The 25,189-nt window shown below is 37.8% G+C and overlaps 1 protein-coding gene across 2 annotated transcripts in view; it reads right to left on the bottom strand.

Moving 5' to 3' along the window:
* The window catches only part of Parg (poly(ADP-ribose) glycohydrolase), a 118,059-nt gene extending 92,898 nt beyond the window's left edge, over positions 1-25,161 (bottom strand). Inside the window, exons 1-8 of one of the 2 annotated variants that reach the window (XM_070020900.1) lie at positions 24,955-25,161; positions 24,670-24,785; positions 18,454-18,520; positions 16,966-17,916; positions 15,931-16,114; positions 9,928-10,050; positions 9,740-9,823; positions 4,909-4,983 (exon numbers count right to left, since the gene is read on the bottom strand). In XM_070020900.1, the coding sequence (XP_069877001.1) occupies positions 4,909-4,983; positions 9,740-9,823; positions 9,928-10,050; positions 15,931-16,114; positions 16,966-17,916; positions 18,454-18,491 (1,455 nt within the window). In that variant the 5' untranslated portion in view covers positions 18,492-18,520; positions 24,670-24,785; positions 24,955-25,161. Of the gene's footprint in view, positions 1-4,908; positions 4,984-9,739; positions 9,824-9,927; positions 10,051-15,930; positions 16,115-16,965; positions 17,917-18,453; positions 18,521-24,669 lie in introns of both variants that reach the window. The other variant, XM_070020899.1, reaches the window with a different exon arrangement.
* Between the last annotated feature and the right edge of the window lie 28 nt (positions 25,162-25,189).

The raw sequence follows: 25,189 nt of genomic DNA, 5'->3' as shown, positions 1-25,189 counted from the left end.
AGCTGAAGAGCTCAGGTACAACAACCAGGCCCAGAGTTCAAGCCCCACAACTGACAAAAAAAAAGAAAAAAAAAAAAAGAATGAGCTGCTGATGCCCTGGGAAGAACCAACCTACCTTCCTTCTTCCTTTTAAGAGGCAAAATAAACTTAGAGATAAGACAGTAATAATATTAGATTATTAATGCAGAAACTTCAAGGTGATTTCAGCTACACTGGTTGGTAGGATCCTTAAAACATGCCTTTAGGGTATGATTTTGTCCTTTAACATGATGAAATTAGGTGCAGAGGCCATGTAACTTGTCAAGGTAACAAAGCTGACTGCAAAACCATTCTTGTTTCTAATTCTATGCTTTCTACTCCAAGTGGTTCTTGAAGTGTGGTTCCTAAAACTAATAAAAAAAATGAAAGTCTCAGGTCCCAATGCAGACTTACTGAACCAGAAACAAGAAGGTCAGCAAGTAGCAATATGTTTTGTTTTGTTTTTTTCTTTTTTGTAGGTCGTGGGGCCTGAACCCTGGGCCTGGGCCCTGTCCCTCGGCTCTTCAGCTCAAGGCTAGTGTTCTACCACCTTAGCCACAGAGTCACTTCTAGTTTTCTGGTGTTAACTGGAGATAAGAGTCTCATGGACTACTTTCCTGCCCCGGATGGCTTTGAATTGCAATCCTCAGATCTCAGCCTCTGAATAGCCAGGATTACAGTAGTGAGCCACTGGCGCCTGGCTTGCAATATGTGTTTTAACAATCTTCCAAAAATCAGACACAAAAAATTTGAAAGTCAAGCCTCTGTACTACGTTGCCTCACAAATACTTTGTGAGGTAACTGAACATTATGGGAAACAAATAAGATATGGTGGTGTTAGTCCTATTACATCAGCATTGTCACATTTCAAAGCTCTTTCAGATTATTAGAGGAAATTAGAATAAATATTCAGAATAATTGCAATGTCTGACTTCCCACTAAGATAGTTAGTTAACCTTTAACTTGGATTACTACCAGCAATCCTAAGGATATACAGTCTTCCTGTCATAGGAAGTGAACTGACAAGAACTTTGCAATATCATTTGCTCAGAGAAGTTCATTATCTTGGGCTGTGTTTTATGCTTGGGAAGGAGAAGACAGAAATCAGAAACATGCCATTTTTTCTTAACTTGAACTATTTCTACAGCTTACAGCACTCTCCTGACACTGGTAACTATGAAAATCAATATGACTATCTGACCTGCTGAAATCAAGTCTATAAATATTTACTAAGCGCTTGTTAGATGTAAGGCATTGATTATACCAGGCACTATAGGAGACTCAAAGCCAAGATTCCCTACTTTGCCTCAGGAAAAGTTTCAATGTTGTAGATAATGTCAGCATTTCACAAACAAAGCAAGACAAAGAGAGTAAGTTACACAAAATGAATTAATACATTTGTCACAGAAACTCAAAGAAAGGTGACGTCTCATTTTGGAAGGGGTAAGCATAATATGAGTCAAGGAGAATTTCAAAATAGTAGAGGAAGATGGGTATATGAGTTGCTCAGAAAATGAGGAAGAAGATGGAGGTCAAACAGGCTGTGTAGAGAGAAATCATAGCATGACTGTATGCAATAGTAAGAGAATATTGATTGGGTTAGATTGTCTTTCCAGGGACTAACTATGAAATCTTGACCTAACAAGTCAAGTTCATCTCTCAAAATCAGAACTCCTCACTTGTGAAAAGGTAATAATAACAGCTATAGTAATTACCTCAGTTACTTAACTGCCTAGGTTAAAAAACAAAGAAACAATGTAAGCCATGTTCACAGTTCAAAAATTATTCTCTGTAAGATAATCAAATTGTGCAATATTAAAGCTATTTCAAGCCAAGGGCCAATTGCTCACTCCTGTGATCCTACCTATTCAGGAGGCTGAGATCTTAGAATCAGTTTGAAGCCACAATGGGCAGGAAAGTCTGTGACACTTTTATCTCCAAATAACTACCAAAAAGGTATAGGTAGGGTGTGATTCAAGTAGTAGAGCATTAGACTTGAGCAAAAGAGCTCAGAGACAGAGTGTAGGTCCTGAGTTCAAGCTCTAGGACCAGCACACAGGCATACATAGTTTCAATTCAATATTTCAATTCCAATGTATCCACTTCAAATTTCTATTATTTTGGCTGGGAAGTTGGCTCAGTGGTAGGGCACTTGCCTTGCAAGCCTGAGGCCCTGGGTTCGATTCCTCAGCACCACATAAGCAAAAAGAAAAAAGCTGGAAGTGGTGCTGTGGCTCAAGTGGTAGAGTGCTAGCCTTGAGCTGAAGAGCTGAGGGACAGTGCCCAGGCCGAGTTCAGGCCCCATAACCAGACCCCCCCCAAAAAAAATAAATAAATAAAAAATCTATATTATTAGCAAATAAAGTATGACTGCGATGACTCAAAGTAAGACCAGGAGCTGAAAAGATTCGAATTATTTACCTTTGGGATAGGTATGCAAAAGTTCCAGGGTTTGAACTCTGGGCCTGGCCTGACTTTTTCTCAAGGCTAGTACTCTAGCACTTGAACCACAGTGTCACTTCTGACTTTTTCTGAGTAGCTAATTGGAGATGAGTCCTTTCCTGACAGGGCTAGTTTCAAACCACGATCCTCAGACTCAGCATCTGGCTTGTTTACAATTTTTTAAAAATAAAAAATAATAAATTATCTTTTCTTGGGAGGGGGAGGCACTTGGCAATATACTTAGCAAAAAAATTTATCATTATTTTAAGGTAGATCGATACTCTTAAAAGAAGTAGTTTGGAAGCTTATTCTGAAACTAAAAGTTTATTTATCAAACATCATAGTAACTACACTATTGGGTAAGGATCTCAAAAAATAAAACTATGACATGTTTATGAAAAAGCCTGTAGTCAAAAGTGCAGAGCAACTTTAGTTAAAACAATACTAAAAACAATCCAAATGGCTTAAATGAGCCTATTGCTAAACTAATTATGATCTACATATAGAAGAGCATACTATTCAATTAAAAAAAGGAAAAATAATCAATATATTTTGTGGATTTCAAAGGGATTATGCTAACTGGGAGAAAAAGCAGGGAGCGGGAGAATGGATGAATGGAGAAGGGAATCAGGGACAAATACAGTCACAATATTCAATGTACATATGTACAAAGTAGGAAAAGTGACAGGACTCCAGGAGGAAGGAAGTAGGAAACATGATAGAGAACTCCAGGAAGAAGGAAGAATGATCAAGATGTACTAGACACATACATGAGGCGGTTAAGATGTAACCCACTTGTACAAGCATTTGAAGATAAAGAAGAAAGAAAGAAACAACAAGAAAGAAAAGGCACAAATTACCCTATCAATCTTGATATAATATTTGTTTTGAAAAATGCTTTCCAATACAAATGATAAACCAGGGAATGCCTTGAGCATAATGCAATTACATTATGATTATATACAATTGTGTATAGAAAAAACACCAAGTACAGAAAAATGTACCCCGATGGGCCAATCCATGCAGGATACACAAAATGCACACATGTACACAATGAACATTTCCAGGCTATTACAAATTACCAATTGTGAGATGGGCTACAGCCATCTGTATCTGGTACTAGACTTACATTCAATTCATGAGACCCTTCTACCATTACCTCCTAAGAGCCCACAGGATGACACCCTCCCAATGCCCACTTCCACAGGCAAGCCACAGCTCTTTTCCAAGTTTAAGTGCCACTTCCCATATGTAAAACTATGATGCCTTAATATGTATTTTTAAGTTATCATTAACAAAACTCCTGAATGTTAACCTTCTACCTCATTTTACTGTAAGTTTTGTGACTTATATTGTGTAATTTTGCATAGCACAATGATTTTAAAGATGTGGCATAAAAGCAGAATTGACTGTATTTTTCCAAATGATTAAATCTAGTGCCCTTAACAGTGCATCAGATGTCATGTTCCTCTTGATATAGGGCAATATGAACCACACAACACCCCAAGGTTTTTACCAAAAATCTTGAAACAGTTTAACTAAGCCTTATAGATCTAACCTTCATAGTGAAGAGAAACAGGAGTAACATTAGTTTAGTTTCACAAAAGGGAAATGATTAGAAAAATTCAAACTGCTATAGTCATCCAGACAATTTCTGTGATTAAATCCTATTTTGGAAAAAAAAAAAAAACCTACCATAAAACACATTTATAGTATCATAAGGGCAACTGACTAGACACCGAAGTATTAAATATAGTGTAGAAGTACTGCTAATTTTAAGAATGTTATTACATGTATAAACCATCCTTATTTTAGAATTAAAATGTTTCCGTTCAAAAAATAAATATGGGAACATATCTAACTATGTATCTAAGTGGATGTATAAAATACATACACATATATAACAAGTTATTATAGTGTAATTAAGTTATGGAGCAGAAATAATTTTATCACAGAATATTGTGGATAATGGTAATAATGTTATACAATAAAACAGAAAATGGGTATTATGAGAAAATGAAATAATTCATTCAGTATTAGTTCCTAATTCTATTACCTAATACATGTCTTTACCAAACAGAAATCTGGGCTGAGGACATGGCTCAAGTGGTGATGCTTTTGAAGCAAGCACAAGTCACAGAGTTCAATCCCTAGCAAGTTGTTGAACAGAGGTGATGCTTATTGAAAGATAAAGATAGGAGTCTCCATTGAAAAACAAACTACAAAAACAAAAAAGATTAGGATGTTGCTCAAACTATAGAGTGCTACAATCACAAAGATCTGATTCTAAGCCTTTTTGGGGAGCCCAGGAAAGAAGGAAAACAAACATAAAAACCAGGACATCCATGGAAATAAAATATGATTATGTTACATGTATAAAAATTACAGATATTTTTCTTAAACTTACAAGGTTTTATTTCATAGTTAAAGAAATATGCATACTATTACCTTATCCCAGAAGTCAACCAAAGCTGTAAAGTCCCATTTTTTGGAATATGCCACATTGTATTTCAGAATAGCATCCTACAGAAAAAGCAGAAACAAGACTTCATGATAAGAGTTAAATTATCTGTGAATAATTTTGTTTCTTTGTGTTCAAGGCTAGTGGTCTACCACTTGGAGCTACAGTACCACTTCTGGCCTTCTCTGAATAGTTTATTGGAGATGAGAGCCTCATGGACTTTTCTTCCCAGGCTGACTCTGCACCGAGATCCTCCAATCTCAGCCTCCTGAGTAGTTAGGATTATAGGCGTGAGCCACCAGTGCGTGGCTTAGGTAAACTTCTTAATATTAAAAAAGCTGCTTTTTGCCATTAGCTACTCCACATCAGGAGCTATAGATGAACAGAATGTATATTAATTTATTAAGAAAAATGAGACTAGAAAGGTCAAATAATAGGAGAAAAACATAATTTCCCTAAAGCATGCATTCTCAATATGGGTGTTATATTCCAAAGGGGCAAGATTTGGATCTTGGTTCATAAAAAATAAACTCTAGAGATTACAATGCATGAAATGGTTACAGTATGATGTGTGTATATAAATGTGTATATACACACATATATTTATACATTATGTATGTGTGACAGCACACAGATATAGTATATTTGTAGTACTAAAATCTCACTCCAGGGAGATGAGATTAGAAAAAAGTGTTTGCATCTGCAATAAAGGCAATAATGGAAAAACATGGAGAAATAGTATTTTAAAGTATAAAATGGTCTTTTCTCTTTACTATTGGCTACTTTTATAAGCTATACATAAATGGTTATCTTCCCCCAGCAATTCATACAAATTATATTACTACATGGGATGAAAAGCTGAAAAATTATGCCATCTGCTGGTGTAACTTTTTACTGAAGAGATACAAACCTGGCTTCTAGAGTCAGTTACACATAAGGCAATCTATTAGCTGTGGAGAAAAAGCTATTATTTATCATTATAATTACAATTTATTATAAATAACAAATAAATGTATAGAACTTATAAATGACTATATTAGTATAAACACATTTTTTTTACTGAAGGAGGTACAAGTCTGAAAAATACTGTGTTAAATTACTACCACAAGTCTCCCAAATAACCAACACTCTTGGGATGTAGGTAGCCCAGTGGTAGAATGCATGTACCAGGCCATGATGCTGATCCCAAGCACCACAAAAACAAAATCAATACACTGCCGAAGAACTTCCTACAAAACGTAAGTCAACAAAACACACATAGTATTTACTTAGAATCATGGGACATTCACGGGCCTACAGAAAACAAAAGCACTAATAATAAAACAAGAAAAGGTTCTATGAATCTCATCTTCAAACACTATAAATACACACTATAAAACTCTATTTATATAAAGTGTCAACTGATCTATAGTGAAAGAGCAAACTAGTTGTCTAAAGCCAGAGTAGCAACCACAATGGAATGAATCTTCAGGTTTACAGAAATGTCTTATATTTTGACTATAATAGGGATTGCAGAAGATAGATGCAAATGTCAAAATGCACCAAAGTATTTGCTTAAAAAGAAATGCTTATAAATTATTCCTTAATGTTGATATGGGGAAAATAATAGTTATTCTCTAATTCCTTACTGGGATTTTATAATTAGCATTATCCCTCATGTTGGGGATTGGTTCATAATTATCTGAGAATAATATAATAATATATAATAAATAATAATCTGAAGATGTTCAGTCTTATATACAGGCTGGCATCAGATCTACATATAATACACATATCCTCCTAAATATAAATGTTACCACACTGTAGTAGGGCGCTGACAGTTCACACTCATAATCATAGCTTCTCAGAAAACTCAGATCTGAGGATTGTGGTTTGAAGCGAGCCAGGACAGGAGAGAGTTAATTAAACTCTTATCTCTAATTAACTGCGGTTCCCCACCCCCCAAAGGCATAAACAGAGTTGTGACTCAAATGGTAGAGCACTAGCCTTGAGTGAAAATGCTCCAGGACAGCACCCAAGTCCTGAGTTCAAGCCTCAGGACCAGCATATACACAAAAAAGTGATATTTTGCTGTTAGAAAATGAAAGGAAAAAAGTCTATGTATGTACAGTTCCATGCTAGAATTTTGTTTTCAAATATGTTGGTTGAATCTAATGATGAAGAACCTGTAGAAGGCTGACAACATTTATTTCACTGTAGTATTCAAACTTCTGACATTAGAAAAACTGGATGCTAAATTATATTCTTAGCTATCATCTGCTGAAGGAGTTCAAGATGCATGATAATAGGTCTTAGAGGACTTTTCATTTTTTAAACTTTGAATCTCTCTAATTCCTCCAAATCCATCAATAAATAGCAAGTATATCAACAGCAAGAAGATCATTATATTCCATCACTATTCATCATTATATTCAACCAAGTGCTTTAATGTTTTTTCCTTCTTCCCTTGCAGCATTCTTTCAAAATGGAAAAAATTACTATAAGCACATAAAAGTCTCAGTGGATTACAGTTCTGTTGAATCTATCATACGATAAAGAACAGGAAACACACATTAAAACAATGGCCCTTTCCTATTATCACCAGGGTGCACTAAGGAATTGCTAAAAGGTAGAAGTCTGTAATTTGGAATGTAATAATTATTCTGCTTATGTTTGAAGGAAAAAAATGAAAATTCTTAACAGCCCACTCAGAAGACCATAAAGAATGTAAGACACTCCTTACAAATGGAGGCTGGATAGTGTCTTAGGCATCCTGCTACTGTGTATTTAAGTGCATAATTTGGGGTTTTGAAAACAAAGTCTAAAATACAAACTGCAGAAATAAAGTTGAATACTTTAAACAGTTAAAAAGAAAAGAGTCAGCAATCCTAGAATACACCACAGTTACAGGTATGTCAAATGCTAACATAGTCACTATGGTATTTATTTATAAGTTGATATTCTGCATAAAGATTCTATCTTTGCATTCATCAACATCCATCAACCGTCTATAATTGCTTACTCCCCTGGAGTAAACAGATGATTTTTTCTTGTGTACAGTATTTTTTTTCTTCTTAAATCCTGTATATACTATTTGGGTCTTTGGATTAGTGCTGACAAAGTTTCCACGGTGGTCATAAACACAAATTGTTCATTATGCTTAAAATGGAACAATGGAAAAAATTAAGTTGCTATTCCTGTATAAGCACTATAACTCATCAAGTGTTTAGATTTAGTTCTGTTTGCACATACGTAATTAACATGAACTGGTAGACCTTTATAGTTTTTTCTAGTTACAAATCAAATTACTATTAAAAAAAAATTGGTATTAGCCCTGGGGCTTGAACTCAGTGCCTGAGTGCTGTCCCTGAACTTTTGTGCTCAAGGCTAGCACTCTGCCACATGAGCCACAGCTCTACTTCAGACTTTTTGGTGGTTAATTAGAAATAGGAGTCTCACAGACTTTTCTGCTCAGGCTGGCTTCGAACATGATCCTGAGACCTCAGCCTCCTGAGGAGCTAGGATTAGAGGCATAAACCATTAGCATCCAACTCAAATTACTATTTACTTTATTTTTATTAGTGCTAGAATTTAAACTCAGTGCCTCAAGCTTACTAGGCAGGTGTTCTAAAACTTGAGCACTGCCTACAGTTCTTTTTTTGCTTTAGTTATTACTTTTTCGGTGGAGGTGTGTGTGTGAAGTAGAGTCTTTTGTTCTTTGCTGGGAACTGACCTCAGACTACATTCCTCCTACTTAAAATTCCCATATGGTTGGGATTCCAGACTTACATCATTATGCCTGGCTAATTGTTGGGATGGAGGTCTCAGTAACTTAGCTCAAACTAGCCTCAAACCACCCATTTCCTATTTCCACCTACCAAGTGACTAGGATTAGAAGCATGTGTAGCCCTTGCTCTCTAAAAGGAGTCAGTTTTTTTTAAGTCTATTACAAGAGTGAAAAATACTATTTGCAAGAAGCGAAATTCTCGAAATAGATTACTATATAACATACCTATATTTTTCATGTTAAGAAAGAAAGAGAAAAAAGCCCAGAAGCTATGAAAACAGAGAGAAAGTTTAAAAATAATTTGGTGGAAAACATTATGAACCCTTGAAACTGTCCACAACAAATTAAGTCTCTGAAAGAAAATGAAACCCATTTTCATGAAGTATAGAAAATCCTGTCACTGTTTATATTTATAAAAGTTAAAAGTCTCTATGGCTACAGTTTTCCTGTAATATAAATATGTTCATGCATATTTTAGATATTACTAATGATTGCCTTAGAATAGTAAATGAAATAAAAAATCAAAATGTAAATTATTGCCAATCTTATAAGATTAATAATTAAAGTGCTAAAGCTACATTAAAAGAAATAAAAGCAAACTTAATGTATATTTTAATTATCAGGAAACTTCAGCTTCCCTTGAGGCAAATACTGCTGGAGTCATAATTCTTTCCTGATTTCCTTTTAAATACATTTCAGAAGCATGATAATTTTAAAATAAAAAATAAAAGAGACGCTTAGACTGAAGGAAATTGGACAGGGAATCAAGAAACAGAGGTCTTATTCCTGGTTCTCCAAATTATTCTGTGTGGCTCCAGGCAAGTCATTTACAACTCTCAGTTGTTCTGCTCAGTTCCCAATGATGGAGTAGAAACCAAGAAGGTCTCTAAGGACCCTTCCTTCAGCCAGGAAGCAAGCACTCTGCATACAAAGAATGCTGTTATTCTATCTAATGATTTTAAAAACATGTCTTGCCTCTTCCTTAAGGCAAGAAACAGAAGACCCATCCCTAAAAGCTATCTATGAGAGACAAGACTGGTAAAAGAACACACCTTTAGGTTTTGGGGTCGAGTGAATTTGTTGAGAAGTGCAGTCTGAATGAGCTCCCATCTGCTACCTGCAGTTCGCTCACCATTCTTAGAAAAAAAAGAAAAGCACAGTTAAACTATTCTGAGTTTGTATGATAGAATAAAAAGCCAAACAATCATGTACTAAACCATGTTTCAGGCATTTGTCTTACCTCATCTTCCACAGGGTACAAGTTTTGCTCAGAACAAGGCATTTTAACATGCTTGTTATCCCACAAATCTTTATAATGTGTTGGAAAAGGTTTGGGAACCTCTCCTGTTCGCAAAAGATCTACCTGAAATAGAGGGTAAACAGGAAAATATTAAGTGCACAAAAATTAACTTTCTTCTATAATATAATGCAAACAATGCAACCAAAGCAAATACCCTAAATTGCCACACTCAACTCCTCTCAGTTTCCAAGTCACCATATCTTGTGCATTCTAATTCACTCCATCTAGGTGCTGAGCCTGAATTCCTACCAGCAATATCCTACCTGTCTCCCTAATGCCACTGACTCCAAGTCACATCATCCCCCCTACAACCCTTAGACCCACTTAAACATTATTTTTGAAAGTATTTTCATTCTCCTGGTCCTACAGGGCCTGTACTCTAATTTCAAGTGTCATTCCATTCTATAGACTCTCTTACTGATTGATAGGTGACAGTTAGACACGGATATTGGAACAGAAAAGGAAATCCTTGTTTTACATACTCAAGAGTCTCATTTCTAGCAGGCTCCAGTGGCTCACACCTGTAATCCTAGCTACTTAGGAGGCTGAGATCTGAGGATCGTAGTTCAAAGCCAGCAGGCAGGAAAGTCCATAAGACTCTTACCTCCAATTAACCACCAAAAAACTGCAAGTGACTCAAAGTGGTAAAGCTCTAGCACTGAGCAAAAAGAGCTCAGGGATAATGTCCAGGCCCTAAGTTCAAGCCCCACAATTGACAAAAACAAAACAAAACAAAACCCCAAGTCCTGTTTCCCTCCTTCCTCCCTACCCACTTTCTCTTTCCCTGCTCTCATATCCCCCTTACATACAAGTTATGAGAAACTCCTCAATCCTAGGTTTGCCTCTAAACCATGGTAAAATGATTTGTAAGAAAAAAAAAATCTCAGTGTGAACCAAGAAGGACTGCTATCCGGTTCTACTCCAAATAAAATTTGCTCTGAAATGTTACTTTTGTCTTCTACTTTTTTTTTTTTTTTTTTTTTTTAAACTAGGGCTGAGAACCGAACCCAGGGCCTTGGGCACGCCAGGCGGGCGCCCTTCCACTGGGCTAAACCCCCAGCCCCTGTCTTCTACTTTTTAAACAGATAAAGTGGCCCCATCCCTAAAGGCTTCCTAAGATCATGGATAAATCGTATGGGAAGAATAATTTGTATTTTTGGCAAGGAAAAAGGCTGCAATGAGGTTTGAATTTAGAACCTTATACTTGCTAGGCAAGCACTCTACTGATGAGCCACAACTCCAGTACTTTTTTTTGGCATTATTTATGTTTATTTTTACTTATTTTTGTTGGATGTGGGACTTGAACTCAGGGCCTGGGCACTGTAACTGAACTATTTTGCTCAAGACGAGTACTGTAACTTTGAGCTACTTCCAGTTTTCTGGTGGTTAATTGGAGATAAGAGACTCATGGACTTTCTTGCCCAAGCTGGCTTCAAATCACAATCCTCAGATCTCAGCCTCCTAAATAGCTATGATTATAGGCATGAGCCACCAATGCCCAGCCTGTATTGGCTTATTTTTGAGATGGAAAAATCTTACTTCCTGCCCAAGTGCATGGCCTGTGATCTTTCTATATTCTGCTTCCTATTGCAGCCACAATGGCAGGCCTGCACCACCATGCTTAGCCTTTTCTGTTGAGATGGAAGTCTCATATACTTCTCTGCCTGGGCTGGCCTGGAGCCAGAATCTTCTTATTTCTCATGTTGCGAGGATGACAGGTATATGCCATTATGGGTCTGCTGTGCGTATGTCCACTCTGGCCAAAGACCATCCCATTCTTAGCCTGCCAAGCAGCTAGAATTACAGGTATGAAGTGAACAGTTCAAAGTGATTCTTGAAACTTCTAAATCTTGTACAACTTTCATGTCAGTAACTCCCTGTGGACTGGGCTTGGGGAGGGACTTGATACACTAAGTGCTGGAGCTAGGGGTGGAACTAGGGGTCCCTCTAGATTTCTACTTCTGAGATAACTCACTTTTACTTCTGAAAGTATGTTTCTTTTCTAAAAAACTATTCCTTTTACTACAGCTCCAGTTATACCTGAAATCTTTCACTGGACACAGAATCAAGGTAACTATACTAACCCTCTTAAAACATTACCTAAACATTAGACATGCTGGAAGTCTTACATCCTTAACAACAATAAATTCACTTTCATTCCTAAATGCCTCGCTATATGCTATGTCTTCTTATCTCTTCCAAGCAGTTTCATTTCATTGTGTTATCATTATCATACTAACATATACTTATTTCTCCTTTCCTCATTAGGTCTAAAGTTCTTGAAGATAACTACCAATTAAATTTTGTATTTGGAATATTTAAGACAGAACCTTGTGTGCATTTTACATACATATGTACGTGCACATATATGCAGAAGTACACATAAATGTGTTTGTATATAAACTCAGCTATTATAGTAGTATTAAGTAAAACATTAAGTAGTTGTATAAAGAGGTTTTGAATTCAAAGCATCTTGATCACACATTCCATCATTTTCTCCCTATTTGTTCCAAACTCCATTAAGTAAATCTCTGAGGAAAGGCATTTTAAATTATGAAAGCTTTGGACTTTGATCATTCTAGACATTTAATAAAAATGGAATCACACAATATGTAGGCAATGTATTTGGCTCTTCAATGATGATGTTTGTAAGGTTTATCCCTTTCACAACATGTCACCACTACGCTGCAGAGAATCATCACATAAAACATATAAAAACTATAACATTCTATGAGTGAGGAGTTCATGGTATTATGAGAACTTGTTCTAGAAATTTATTTTATCTGGTGAGTTGGAAAGGTTTCCTTCAGGTTGTGGCAACAGAATTATTTCAGAGATGGAGTCTCATAGACTTTTTTTGCCCAGGATGGCCACTAACTGCAATCAGCTAGATCTCAGCCTCCTGAGTAGCTAGAATTATAGATATCAACTACTAGTACCTGTCTATAACTTTTCTTTTAAGTTTTATAGGGAGTCTCAGCTCAGTTTGTCCTGAGTTTCCGAGATGCTGGACTTGGATTTTGAAACTACTAAGGCTATGTGGGAACTGGACCTGTGGCTCAAGTGGCAAAGTGCCACCAGCAGTGAATAAAAAAAAAAATCAAGCAAGGGCACAAGGCCTTGAGTCCACGTCCCAGCACTAACACCAAAAAAAACAAAAAAACAGAAAAAAAAAAAAAGAAAGAAAGAAGAAGAAGAACTATAGAGATTCTTAAAGATGGACTAGATGTATTTACATTGTAAGATGGGCATAAACTTTGGAAATCTAGCTTGGATCTAGAGTGTCCTTTAAAATTTGGTATCCACCTATGAAGCTCTTGGGAGGTGGAAGACCCTGTGGAAGGAAGTAGGCTACAGGGGTGGGCCTTTGAAAGGAATACTGGAATCCTCTCCCTTCTCTCCTTTTCAGTCAGTGCCCAACAGTTAAAATATCTTATGCATTTTTTGTTATTAAAAAAAAAAAACTCCAACCAAACCTTCATTGAGTATTGTAAATTCACCTACAAAGTAGTCTATTTGGTGATATTTAGGTAATTTAGTGAACTATGTAACTATTACCATAATCCAGCCCTAGAGGGAATATATCAATTATTTAACAGTTATTCATCTCATTTCTCAAGAACCACAACAAAAGTCTGTCTTCTTGCCTACTGTATTTTCTTCTAGGTTATTTTTCCCGACTATGATATATATATATATAAAACCATGACTTTTATATACAGTGCCTAGTTATCTAAGATGTCAGATATTAATAGTTATAGAATTTCATGTAATAAAACCAATATTTAGTTTTAGAAATGTAAGGCAATCTGAAATTGCTTGATAACACAAATGTACCTTTGTTTATCATCTTGTTTATCACAAACACAAATACACACAAATCTTTTTCTTAAGTATATGTTTCCTTTTGTGTGGAGTCAAATACTTACTATTCAATTTCCTTAAATAACATGGGACAATTTTACCATTGGTGAGAGTAAAAATACTTTAAACAAAGTTAGTGACTCAGCCATATTTGACTATGCACCATTTTTCAAAGCTAGCCCAGGCAGGAAGGATGATGAAATGATTATCTCCAATTAACCAGCAAAAGACCAGAAGTGGAGCAGATGACTCTAGTAGATAGAGTAAAAAAGTAAAAAAGAGTACAAGGCCCTGAATGCTGAATGCAAGCACTAGAACACAAGAAGAATAAGAAAAATAAAGTTAACTAAGAGCTAGGGAAAAGTAGGGAATAAGTTTTATTGCTTAATACAGAATTTGTTTGAAAATATGAAAAGTGGTTAAATAATTACAATACTGAATTATGTCACTGAATTATATACTTAAAATGGTTAAAATGATTATCTTTATGTTATAAGTATCTTAGTACAGTTGTTAAAACATGAGATTGATTTTAGACAGGCTGAGATCCATAGTGATAGAGACATATTTTTTCTTAGAAAAGAGGCCAAAGCTGGCCAATGTATAGAACCATAAATAGTTTTGAATTTTAGGAACCAATATAATATCTAACAAGTAGTGGATAGCCAATAACTATTGCCAGCTTGCCAAGTGAACTAAAAAAAAAAACAAAAACAAAAACAAAAAAACAGAAACAGATGGGTGCTGGTGGCTCTCACTTATATCCTAGCTAAGGATCAGGAGGCTAAGATCTGAGGGTTGCAGTTCAAAGCCAGCCCAGGCAGGAAAATTTGTGAGATTCTTTTTTTTTTTTTTTTTTGGGGGGGGGTCATAGGGCCTGAACTCTGGGCTTGGGCGCTGTCCCTCAGCTCTTCAGCTCAAGGCTAGTGCTCTATCACTTGAGCCATAGCACTACTTCTGGCTTTTTTTCATTTTGCTTATGTGGTGTTGAGGAATTGAACCCAGGGCCTCATGCATGCAAGGCAAGCGCTCTACCACTGAGCCACTTTCCCAGCCCAAAGATTCTTATCTCCAATTAACCACCAGAAAACCAGAAGAGGAGCTATGGCTCAAAGTGCTAGCCTTGAGCAAAAGAGCTCAGGGACAGCACCCAAGCCCCAAGTTCAAGCTTCACGACAGACAGACAGACAGACAGACAGACAGACAGACAGAGAAAGAAAGAAAGAAAGAAAGAAAGAAAGAAAGAAAGAAAGAAAGAAAGAAAGAAAGAAAGAAAGAAAGAAAGAAAGAAAGAAAGAAGAAAGAAAGAAAGAAAGAAAGAACAAAAGGAAGGAAGGAAGGAAGGAAGGAAGGAAGGAAGGAAGTAAGGAAGGAAGGAAGGAAGGAAAGAGAGAAAGAGAGCGCGCAAGCAAGCAAGAGGGAGAGAGGGAGAGGGAGAGAGAGAGAGAGAAACCAGTGAGCCAAGCACTATTGGTTCACATTTATAAATCCTACCTACAGAGGAGAAGACTATGGTTTGAGGCCAGCCCAGGCAGAAATGATCATGAGACTTTTCTGTTTATAGCTGAACTAAGTAATGCATGCCTGTCATGCAAAGCTACATGAGCACCAGAGCAGCAAAGTCTATTAGAATCCCTCTCAATGGAAAGATGCTGGGTGTGGTGGTACATGCCAGCCACTAAGGGAAACCTAAAAATGGACTATAGTCCAGGAATGTACCTGGACAGGAAGAAAGACCCTTTCTCCAAAATAACCAATGCAAAAGAAGGAGAGTTAGAGGCGTGGCCCTGTGGTAAAGTAACTACTATATATCATGCACCTCAGTGCAAGGCCCTGAATTAAAACCCAGCACCACCAAAAATAAACAAGACTCAAGGTTCTTAAAAATACTGAAAATTCAATTTGATCATCAGCTGACAATGATTCACCTTGTTAAATGCTATATTAAGTTCACTGAAACCTCTCTCTCCATTCTAAAGATTTCAGATTCAGGAGAACTTTGTAGGCCCTGGTTTTTTTCACATCAATAACTATCACAATATATCAGGACTTCCAGACTTCTCAAGAGGTGATACTCACTCGAATAGTTACTGTGTGACTGGCAGAAGGTCTCAAGAGAGGTAGCCGGGACCCACACTGAGGCATCTTCCTCATCTCCTCAATAGGTGTTCCAAGCCACTTCTTATCTGGAGAAAGGTGAGGTGGAACGTATTTAGGGATCTTCCTTTCTGCTCTTTGATGTTTGATTTCACATTGTTCTTTTCTAAGGTTGAGAATAAACGCATTCAGACAAATTATTCATTTTGGTTTCCTTAAATACACAAATATGAAGCTTACCCAGAATATTATTTAAGTATTTTTAAGTAAGCAAGTTTGCTCTCACTTCAATTTGTTTTCTATTTGTAATCAATAAGAAAACTTACAGAGCTCATATTAAAACCAGGTGCTTATTTTCAATAGTGTGTGTAGAAGGAATTTCGAAACATATGTAAGTCATTTTGAAAACAGAAATGAATCATGGTTCACAGTATAAACTACCTACTGAATCTTTACATAAAAGTTTTCAATTAAGTGAACTTAGTATCACATACTAGAAAATGAGAGCTTAGAAATTATTGACTGAGCTTTAAGATTCTGTATTGGGTAATGGCAAAAATATAAGGTTTCTAATTAGATACACATGGGGTTAAATCCCAGTAATACCTCCCATAAGTTACAGGATTTCAGTGAATTTCTCAACCTAAATCTATTTTCTCATTTATAAAGAAAGCCTAATACCCCATCTACATGCCTATCAAAGTATTAAAGAAAGCAAAATATACAATGATCTGGAAAATACAGTAGCTGTTACCAATCTGATTATTTTCATGTTTTAACAATTTCCATAAACTCCAGATGAAAGTTCATAAATCTAAAACTCTGATTGCCAATGTCTTATTTCTTATTATTATTTCTGGCCTTTATGAGAGTTTAAATGGCAGTTTATTTAAATTTAGCATAAACAGTTAATAAGAAACATAAGTACTTCTTTCTTCAATTATAAATGGCTTTAAATCACCTTATAAAATTTTAAAGTATGTTATTGGGGAGATACACCTGAAGGAAAATAATTACCTTCTGTCGTCTGCTTTGGGTACTCTCATGAAATGGTCTGTGATTTTAGAGTCTTTCTTTCCATGATGCTTGGAATTTCTGCATTCTACATTAAGGCTAGAGGTACTTCCAGGTGGCCTGACATTTAAGTCACTCATCCCAGAGCGACTTTCTCCGCCTTCAAATTGAAAATGCAATTTAATTTCACCTCCTTTAGTAGAGAACCGTTTTCTAAGTTCAATGTCAGCTTCTCTTACTTGGCACCTTGAATGTTTATTTGCTATTTGGGAGGAACTACCATCATCTTGCTCATCAAAACCTGGACTTGCCTCTTCATCTGCTTCTGAGTCTTGACAACTGTTTTTGGAATTATCTACATCCATAGGTGACTCGGGTTCACTTTCCTTCTCAAATGCAGGAGAATTTGCTATGCTGTTTTCTTGTCTACTTAACTTGCTGTCATTTTTTAGTTCATTTCCAATGTCCTCAGAGCCAACATCTGACAATGGACTCTCTGGTACCACATCTATTTCCTCCTGCTGACAACAGCCTACAGAGTCTTCCACAGGATGGCTTCTGGCCTGCCCATCTTCTGTCATCTGCTTGGCATTTGCAAGCTTTACAGGTGTTAGAAACTGTTGATTATCTCTATTTTCTTCACTATCTGTGTCACTGTGGTCATCAGTTTGTGGCAACTCATCAACATTAGCATTACTAAACTGCTCTGGAACCAGAGTTGCTGGCAGATGTTCACATTTCCCTTCTGTCTGTTTCCCTTCATTTTGCCACTTACACACAGCTGTGGTCTGTTGCTGGTTCAAATATTGTGTACTTTTTTCAATTGGTGATTTATCAACACTTATCTGAGAAACATTCTCTAATTTTTCCACGTTATGTTGGTAGAAGTTATCTTTTTGTACAGAACTCATCATGGATTCTATTATTGTATTGTTGTTTTCTTTACTATGAAAACTACAAGAGAACAGAAACAGCCAAAAAACCAACTTATGGTACAAAAAAGTAACAAGTATTCAACCAAACTCCAACAATGTGACAGCAATACAGCATTCCCTATGGTTACCTGAGCATAGTACACTCTTTCGTTACTCTGTGTCTTTGTACAAGTGCCAGTACTACCCTTCCCAGCTGTGTGCCTGCCAAGTATCTTTCCTTCAAAACCTTAAACTTCACTCCCCTCCTTTTACTGTCTTTCCTCAAGGTCAAAAGGTTAACTTAACTCTATGTTTCTTCTCCATGCTAGCTACCACTCATACCTTTACTTCCTCATACCTTTACTGCTGCAGTTAATCCAGCAGGCAGTAATTTATATGCTTTGTGTCTATAACAATAACAATATGGTTCACAATTATCTTAAAGTTAGGGACTCTTTCACCTCTAGATCATAAATATAAAGGAGAATCTCCATATACACAAGATTCTAAAATAAAATAGTTAAATTGAAAGAACATAGATGAAGAAATGCAAAAGGAAAAAAGTATCTATTCATACCTTTCTGATTCAGTTGTCTTGATTCCTGTAGTGTCCATCCAACTGGTAATAGTCTTTTGTCTAAAAACTGTAATACAAAAACTAAGTATGTATTCATACATTCTTTCACACAGAAAACATATAGAACAGAAAGTATTTTGCTGGGTTCTGTAGGTTAAATAAAGGCTAATTATCCCCTATACTCTCAAATATCAAGATAGGAACAGGGGGCTGGGAAGGTGGCTCAATGGTAGAGTGCTTGCCTTGCATACATGAGGCCCTGGGTTCAATTCCTCATACCACATAAGCAGAAAAGGCTGGAAGTGGCGGTGTGGCTCAAGTGGTAGAACGCTAGCCTTGGGCTGAAGCTCTGAAGGGCAGCACCCAGGCCCAGAGTTCAAGCCCCACAACTGACAAAAAAAAAAAAAAGATAGGAACAAATATACTAATATATATGGCACACACAGAAAGTGGCCAGCCCCTAAAAGGTTAGGTATGGACAAATGTATAACAGTAAATAAACAGTGGAGTCAGAGCACCTGCAATTAAATCCTGGCTATCTCAGAGACTTCCTGTTAACTTTTGAAGGTGGTATTTCTCTTTTTATCTGATTCTTTACCTGTAAAAACATTCAAATTAAAATATTTTTCTTCATGGAATTGAAGTGACAGATTAAATTAATAAGCTATATAGGACACTGTATGGTATATGCTCAGTAAAGGTTAATTACTATTAATATTAAAAAAGTTCCTGACAAGGAATTAAGATATTCCCAGGAAAAAAGACTACCTTAGGAAATGAGAGTAAATAGTAAGATTTCCTGAGATAGTGCTTGAATTGTGCCTTGAAGAATACATGTACAGACACGTAAGAAGAAAATCCCAAGCAAAGGAAATAATGGCAGAGAAGTATAAAAACTTAGGAAGAAAGCAAGAGCAACTATGATCCAAAGGCTAGCTTGGTCACAGAAGATTTTGAATGATGCTTAAAGTCATACTCAGATTCACAATCACAGAATGCAAATCTAGGAAGTTACAGCCATGCATGAAAGTCTGAAAGACAAACAAATAAGCAAGATGACAGAGAAAGTTACTTGTTTTTTCTTCTCCCTTTTTTTCTGTCAGTAGGTCCCAAATTATCCAGGTCATCAAGAAGCTAGCAATAAATGGATTGCCAGGTCATATTCCAGACCTACTAGGCCCGAATCTGGAAGCATTCTAGAAATAAGAAGAACTGGAATTTTGAAAATCAATTTCATTGAAGAATTACAGGACAAGGACTAAAATGAGTCCTATTAAGAACAGAAAAACTGAGAAGATCCTTTGCATACTTCGTGATGATTGGGGACAGTGAGCCTTAAGCTTAAAATGAGTAGAAACAACTAGCAGACAGTATCGAAAGTAGAGCTGATTAGCTCAAGAACAGAAGAGGAGGTCTTTTTTTTTTTTTCTTGGTATTAGTATTTGGGCCTGAGCACTCTTCTGTGAATTTTATACTCAATGCTAGTGTTCTACCACTCAAGCCACAGCTCCACTTCCAGACTTTCACTGGTTAACTAAAGAGTCTCATAAACTTTTCTGCTTGGGCTGGCTTCAAATTGCAATCCTTAGATCTCATCCTCCTAAGTGGCTAGGATTATAGGCATGAGGTACCAGTCCCTGGCTACAAACTATGTTTAAGTACACTTTCAAGTTTGTGATATGCTAGACACAAGTCAAATAACTTTATATAAAACACATTCTCAACCACTCTCTAATTGCAATATAAGAATTTATATACCTATGTTATAGATCTTCTTACTGTGCTATTATTCCCACAAACACCAAAATAGACATAGGCCGAAACAAGGAAATAGTTTATCACTGAAATAATAGCAGAAATAAAATACATTTCAAATTGGGAAGACATATATCCAAGTAATTGAGTACCATATAATTTATATCTTCCACAAAGTATTCAAGTGCCATCTAATTAAAATGTGTCATCTATAGAGTAGTCCCAACTAGTAAAAATCTTTTGGACTAGTATTCTTTAAATGGTTTCTATCACAAAAACAAAACTATAAAGTTGATATTTCTTGTTAAACATCACTGCAATCATTTTCATTTCATATTTCTGCAGTGGATTAGGTTTCAACAACAACCAAAAACCCAGCATCACTCATCAGTAGATAAAAGGATGAACTATTTGATTTAGAGGCTTTTTTCCTACAGTTCCAACTTTTCTATTTAATTTCATTACGCAGGTTATGAATCCCTGAAAAATGCCCTAAAATCAGACATTTTTTGAGTCCCAGCACTAATTCTGGAACATTTCAGTTTCAGATTAGAAATGTTCAGCCAGGGCTGGGAAGGTGGCTCAGTGGTAGAGCGCTTGCCTTGCATGCCTGAGGCCCTGGATTCGATTCCTCAGCACCACATAAGCAAAAAGAAAACAGCTGGAAGTGGTGCTGTGGCTCAAGTGATAGAGCACTAGCCTTGAGCTGAAAAGCTGAGGGACAGCGTCAGGCCCAGAGTTTAGGCCCCACGACCGGACTACCCCCCCCAAAAATAGAAATCAGCATTGTCAAAACATTCATTTTTATGAACCAGGTTAGGATTTCCATAAATGTGAGGAAGTTCCTCTAACACACATAAAACACAAAGCTACAGAAACTAAAAACTGCATTTCACTTACATATATACAATTCATTGTTATGCCATAATACTTTCAATTTTTTCAACTATAAAAGTTTTATTTTTGGAAGTGGCGCTGTGGCTTTAGCGGTAGAACGCTCTCCCTGACTGAAGAGTGCAGGGACAGCGCCCAAGCCCAGAGTTCAAGGCCCACAACCGACAAAAAAGTTTTATTTTTAAAATTTACTATTAAGTAGTTGTAGTTTACACTTAAGTTACATTATGAATACAACACATCGTTCTCCCCCATTTTAGAGGTATACTTTGGTATTGTACCCTTTTATAGACTTGTTCTTTTATATATGACATGTAAACAGTTTTATAGTGTATTGCCTTCTAGAATTCTGACAATGTGCCCTGTTTTGTTTTTTCTTGCTCCAAAACATTGTATTCTGGTCTATTACTCTGTTTTTTAATCCAAATCTCTGTAGCATCTTTTTAATCAATATTTACAGGAAAACAAAACATGCAATGTATTCCGGTGAAGTTGTGATCCCCAAAACCCAAGAAAGATGGGAGTGTGACTATGATTCCTAAGGCATGAGAAAAGGATGAGAAGAAAAGGCAAGAGACGAGCATTCAATAATTCCTGCTAATCAAATATTCCTCAGTCCTTGTTTGAACTCCAAAGGTCTGCCCTACTTCTCTTCCCAATACTACCTCTAGATTTCAAAGATTTCTTTTCAAACACAGAGCTTTATACCTCTTTCTCCTAAAGTAAGCATAAAGTAACAGTTCTCAGGATTCTAAGGAATTCCTTTCACTTAACTAGAAATGATCACTGCAAATAAAAAGATGAAATAAAAAAGACAAAGATGTTCCAATCCTGTACAGAGACCACTGCCCAATTAAAGGCCCTACCCTGCTCACGTTTTTCACTTCTTTGAACCACTGCTTCTTCACCAAGAAAATGGTGTTATCTACTTCCAGGGGTTATATGGATCAATTAGAATACAAAAATAAAGAGACACAGAAGGTAGGTACCAGTGGCTCACACCTGTAATCTTAGCTACTCAGAAAGCTAAGAGGGCCAGTTGAAGCAGGAAAGTCCATGAGACTCTTATCTTCAATCAAATGGTAGAATGCTAGCCTTGAGTACAAAATTTTGCTCAGGGACAGTGTTCAGGCCCTGAGTTCAAGCCTCAGGACTGGCACACACAATAAAAAGAGACAGAGGGTTGACTTTCAAGTTCTTTGCACAATTAGCTTTTGCTAATAAAAATTATAGAGAAAAAAATTCACCTCACAAAGCAATATTCAATAAATATTAACTCCCAAGACTTCTATCCATTGAGATCACTAACTCTCCCAATTTATTGTAACTTCACACTCTCACTAGTATCATCTTGCATAAACAGTGTATTTCAATGAATTCATTTGATTAGCAGCTATTAATATAAAAGTAAATGGAATAACATGCATTAAAATTCACTTAGATTTCCAAAGAACATTCCATTTCTACAGTCTTCTATAGCAATTGGGGAAATCAGTCTCTATCCAAATGTGAATACTGAGTTCTGCCTGTATGTAGATTTATGACAAAATATGTGCCCAGAAAGATGAATACAAAATTTAAAGATACTCAATATTCTTTCTCTTTATTCCTTTTTTGCCAGTACCAGGGTTTGAACTCTGGGTCTTGAACTTGTTCAGCTTGCTCTTGAACCACACCTCCAGCCAGACATTTTGCAGATTTTTGGAGATGGAGTCTCTGCCTGGGCTGGTTTCAAAACTAGATCCTTTGGAGTAGCTAGGATTAGCTAGGATTATGAGTAGCTAGGATTAGAGGCATGAGCCATCAGCACCTAGCTAAAGATAATTGAAAATCGTTTTCCTTTCTTTTTTTGGGGTGGGGTGGGGTGGGTAGGAAGGGAGATGGCTGGTACTGGGGTTTGAACTCAGGGCCCTGTGTACAAGGTAGGTATTATACCATTTGAGCCTATGAACACAATTTCTTCTTAAGTACTAGTGTCCTACGTTCTCCAAGTGTCCCTTTCTCTGTTGCCTGTATTTAAGCCTAAGTAAAAATTATCTTCTCTTTCCTCAAAACCAATTGTTTAACTAGTCTTGGAACTCCATTTGGCCTTTCCACCATTTTTTAAAAATTTCCACACACAAATGATAGGGTCCTTTCAACACATAAATCAGGGATCCTCCCTCTCCCCCCGCAACCCATACTGAAAACTCCTTAATGTCTTCTCATTGCCCTTGGAGATAAGATTTAAAATCTTTAGTATAAGGCCCTCCAAACGTACTACATTTGGTAAAGTACTCCACTGTCTGGCAGGTAGGCAGTTCTACAGAAACTTTTCTGAACTAAACAGAACCCTAGCTGCATTCTGGAAAGGACTGTAGAAGCTGATAAAAGTGTTTCTCACTGTTAAAAACTGAGAAAATGACCCTTCAGCAGTCTCCTGGAACAGCTAGCTGAACTAACAAAATTACATTTTGTCCTGCATATTCAAGGCTTATAAATCTAGCCCTAACCCTCTTCAGGGCCAAAATTGCCTAACTTGTCTGCCCCTTTCCTTGCTTGTCACTTGGATTCTTGGTGAATTCTTTCACTCCCTGTGAGCCAAATATAGCCCTTCAGCCCTAACACTCAATACTGTGTATATATCATGTTTTGTATAACATGTTTTGTCCTACCTGTCCACTGCATCTCCCTACCTTGTTTCCTTGCTCACCAGCTGCACGTCTCTTTTCCTAGTTACTCAAAGTACTCAGTCAACAGAATAAGTACCTCATCTTTTTTTTTTTTGGGGGGGGGGCGTCCGGTCGTGGGGCCTGAACTCTGGGCCTGGGTGCTGTCCCTCGGCTCTTCAGCTCAAGGCTAGCACTCTACCACTTGAGCCACAGCGCCACTTCCGGCTTTTTTCTTTTTGCTTATGTGGTGCTGAGGAATCGAACCCAGGGCCTCAGGCATGCAAGGCAAGTGCTCTACCACTTAGCCACCTTCCCAGCCCCAAGTACCTCATCTTCTGCAGGACTATCTTTGATCCCCTAAACTACATTAGTGATAACCCACAGTCTATCACTTACCTAACAGAATATCCATTACCCTTTGTTATACCTGTTGATCTGTGCTATGGTCTCTCTCTCTCTCCTGATAAGAGTCCAGGGTATGAATAAAGAGGCCACGTTCTTCATGTTCAACACTGTGTATCAGGCACAAGTTCAACCCTAGCAAAGACTAGTAGTTCTGCACTGGAAGCAAGAGTCGGAATGAGTAAACTTGTAATAGCTATCTTTCCTTCGGGAAAGACATTGCTTCGCACACACAACTAAATCTCTCCGAATAAGCTAACTGCTCCATCAATGCCCAGGACAGCCAACGAGTACCCTAAGATTTTTCGCCCGCCCTGTGAATAACTGTTCTCATATCAGGAAAACTTAGGCACCACTCTCCCACGAATGGCTTTGGAGGCTGAGCAAGGGACGACAGCTGTGCACACAAGACCTTAAAGGCGTCCTCGGACTGAAACCAGAAAGAGTTTCGGGCCGGGGTGAAAGACAAAAGTTGGGAGGATCTTCCCCCCCCCACCCCCCCACCCCCACGTACCAAGGGAGATGGCGTTGCCTCTGCGCTGTTCCGCCCGCCTTCGGCCCAAGCCCGGCGAGGACGGCGAGACCCTGAACTGCACCCGGGCGTCCTTGGGGTCGAGGATGCGCCTTTGCCTGCGGGGAAAGCGCCGGGAGTCCGAGGCAGCCGACGCAGCAGCTCCCGCGGCAGCCCAGCGAGGTCGCTTGGTGCAGGGCTCACAGCCGGGGCCCGCACTCATGCTGGGACCCGCGGCGTGCAGCCCCCGGGCCGGCCCGGGCGGAGAACCGCATTCACTGCCCCTACCGGGACGGACGTCGCCTCCTTCCCGGCGCCTCTCCGCACCATTCCTCCCTGCCGCAGCCCGCTTCCGCGATGGCTGACCCTCGGGCCTGCGACTCAGGCCCTTCCCGGCTCGGCCTCTCGCCTTCCCTCGTTCGCAGGGAGCTGACACGCCTCACGACGTCCCGGTCAGGGCCCGGCGCCGGCTTCGCCTCTTTCCCACCGCCGGAAAGCCACCACCGGAAAGCCGTCGCCCAGC

Source organism: Dipodomys merriami, unplaced genomic scaffold (assembly GCF_024711535.1).
Source record: "Dipodomys merriami isolate MVZ:Mamm:240054 unplaced genomic scaffold, mDipMer1.0.p SCAF_14, whole genome shotgun sequence".
Classification (NCBI taxonomy): domain Eukaryota; kingdom Metazoa; phylum Chordata; class Mammalia; order Rodentia; family Heteromyidae; genus Dipodomys; species Dipodomys merriami.
Note: the sequence above shows the minus strand (reverse complement) of the source record. Positions and strands in the feature narration are given on the sequence as shown.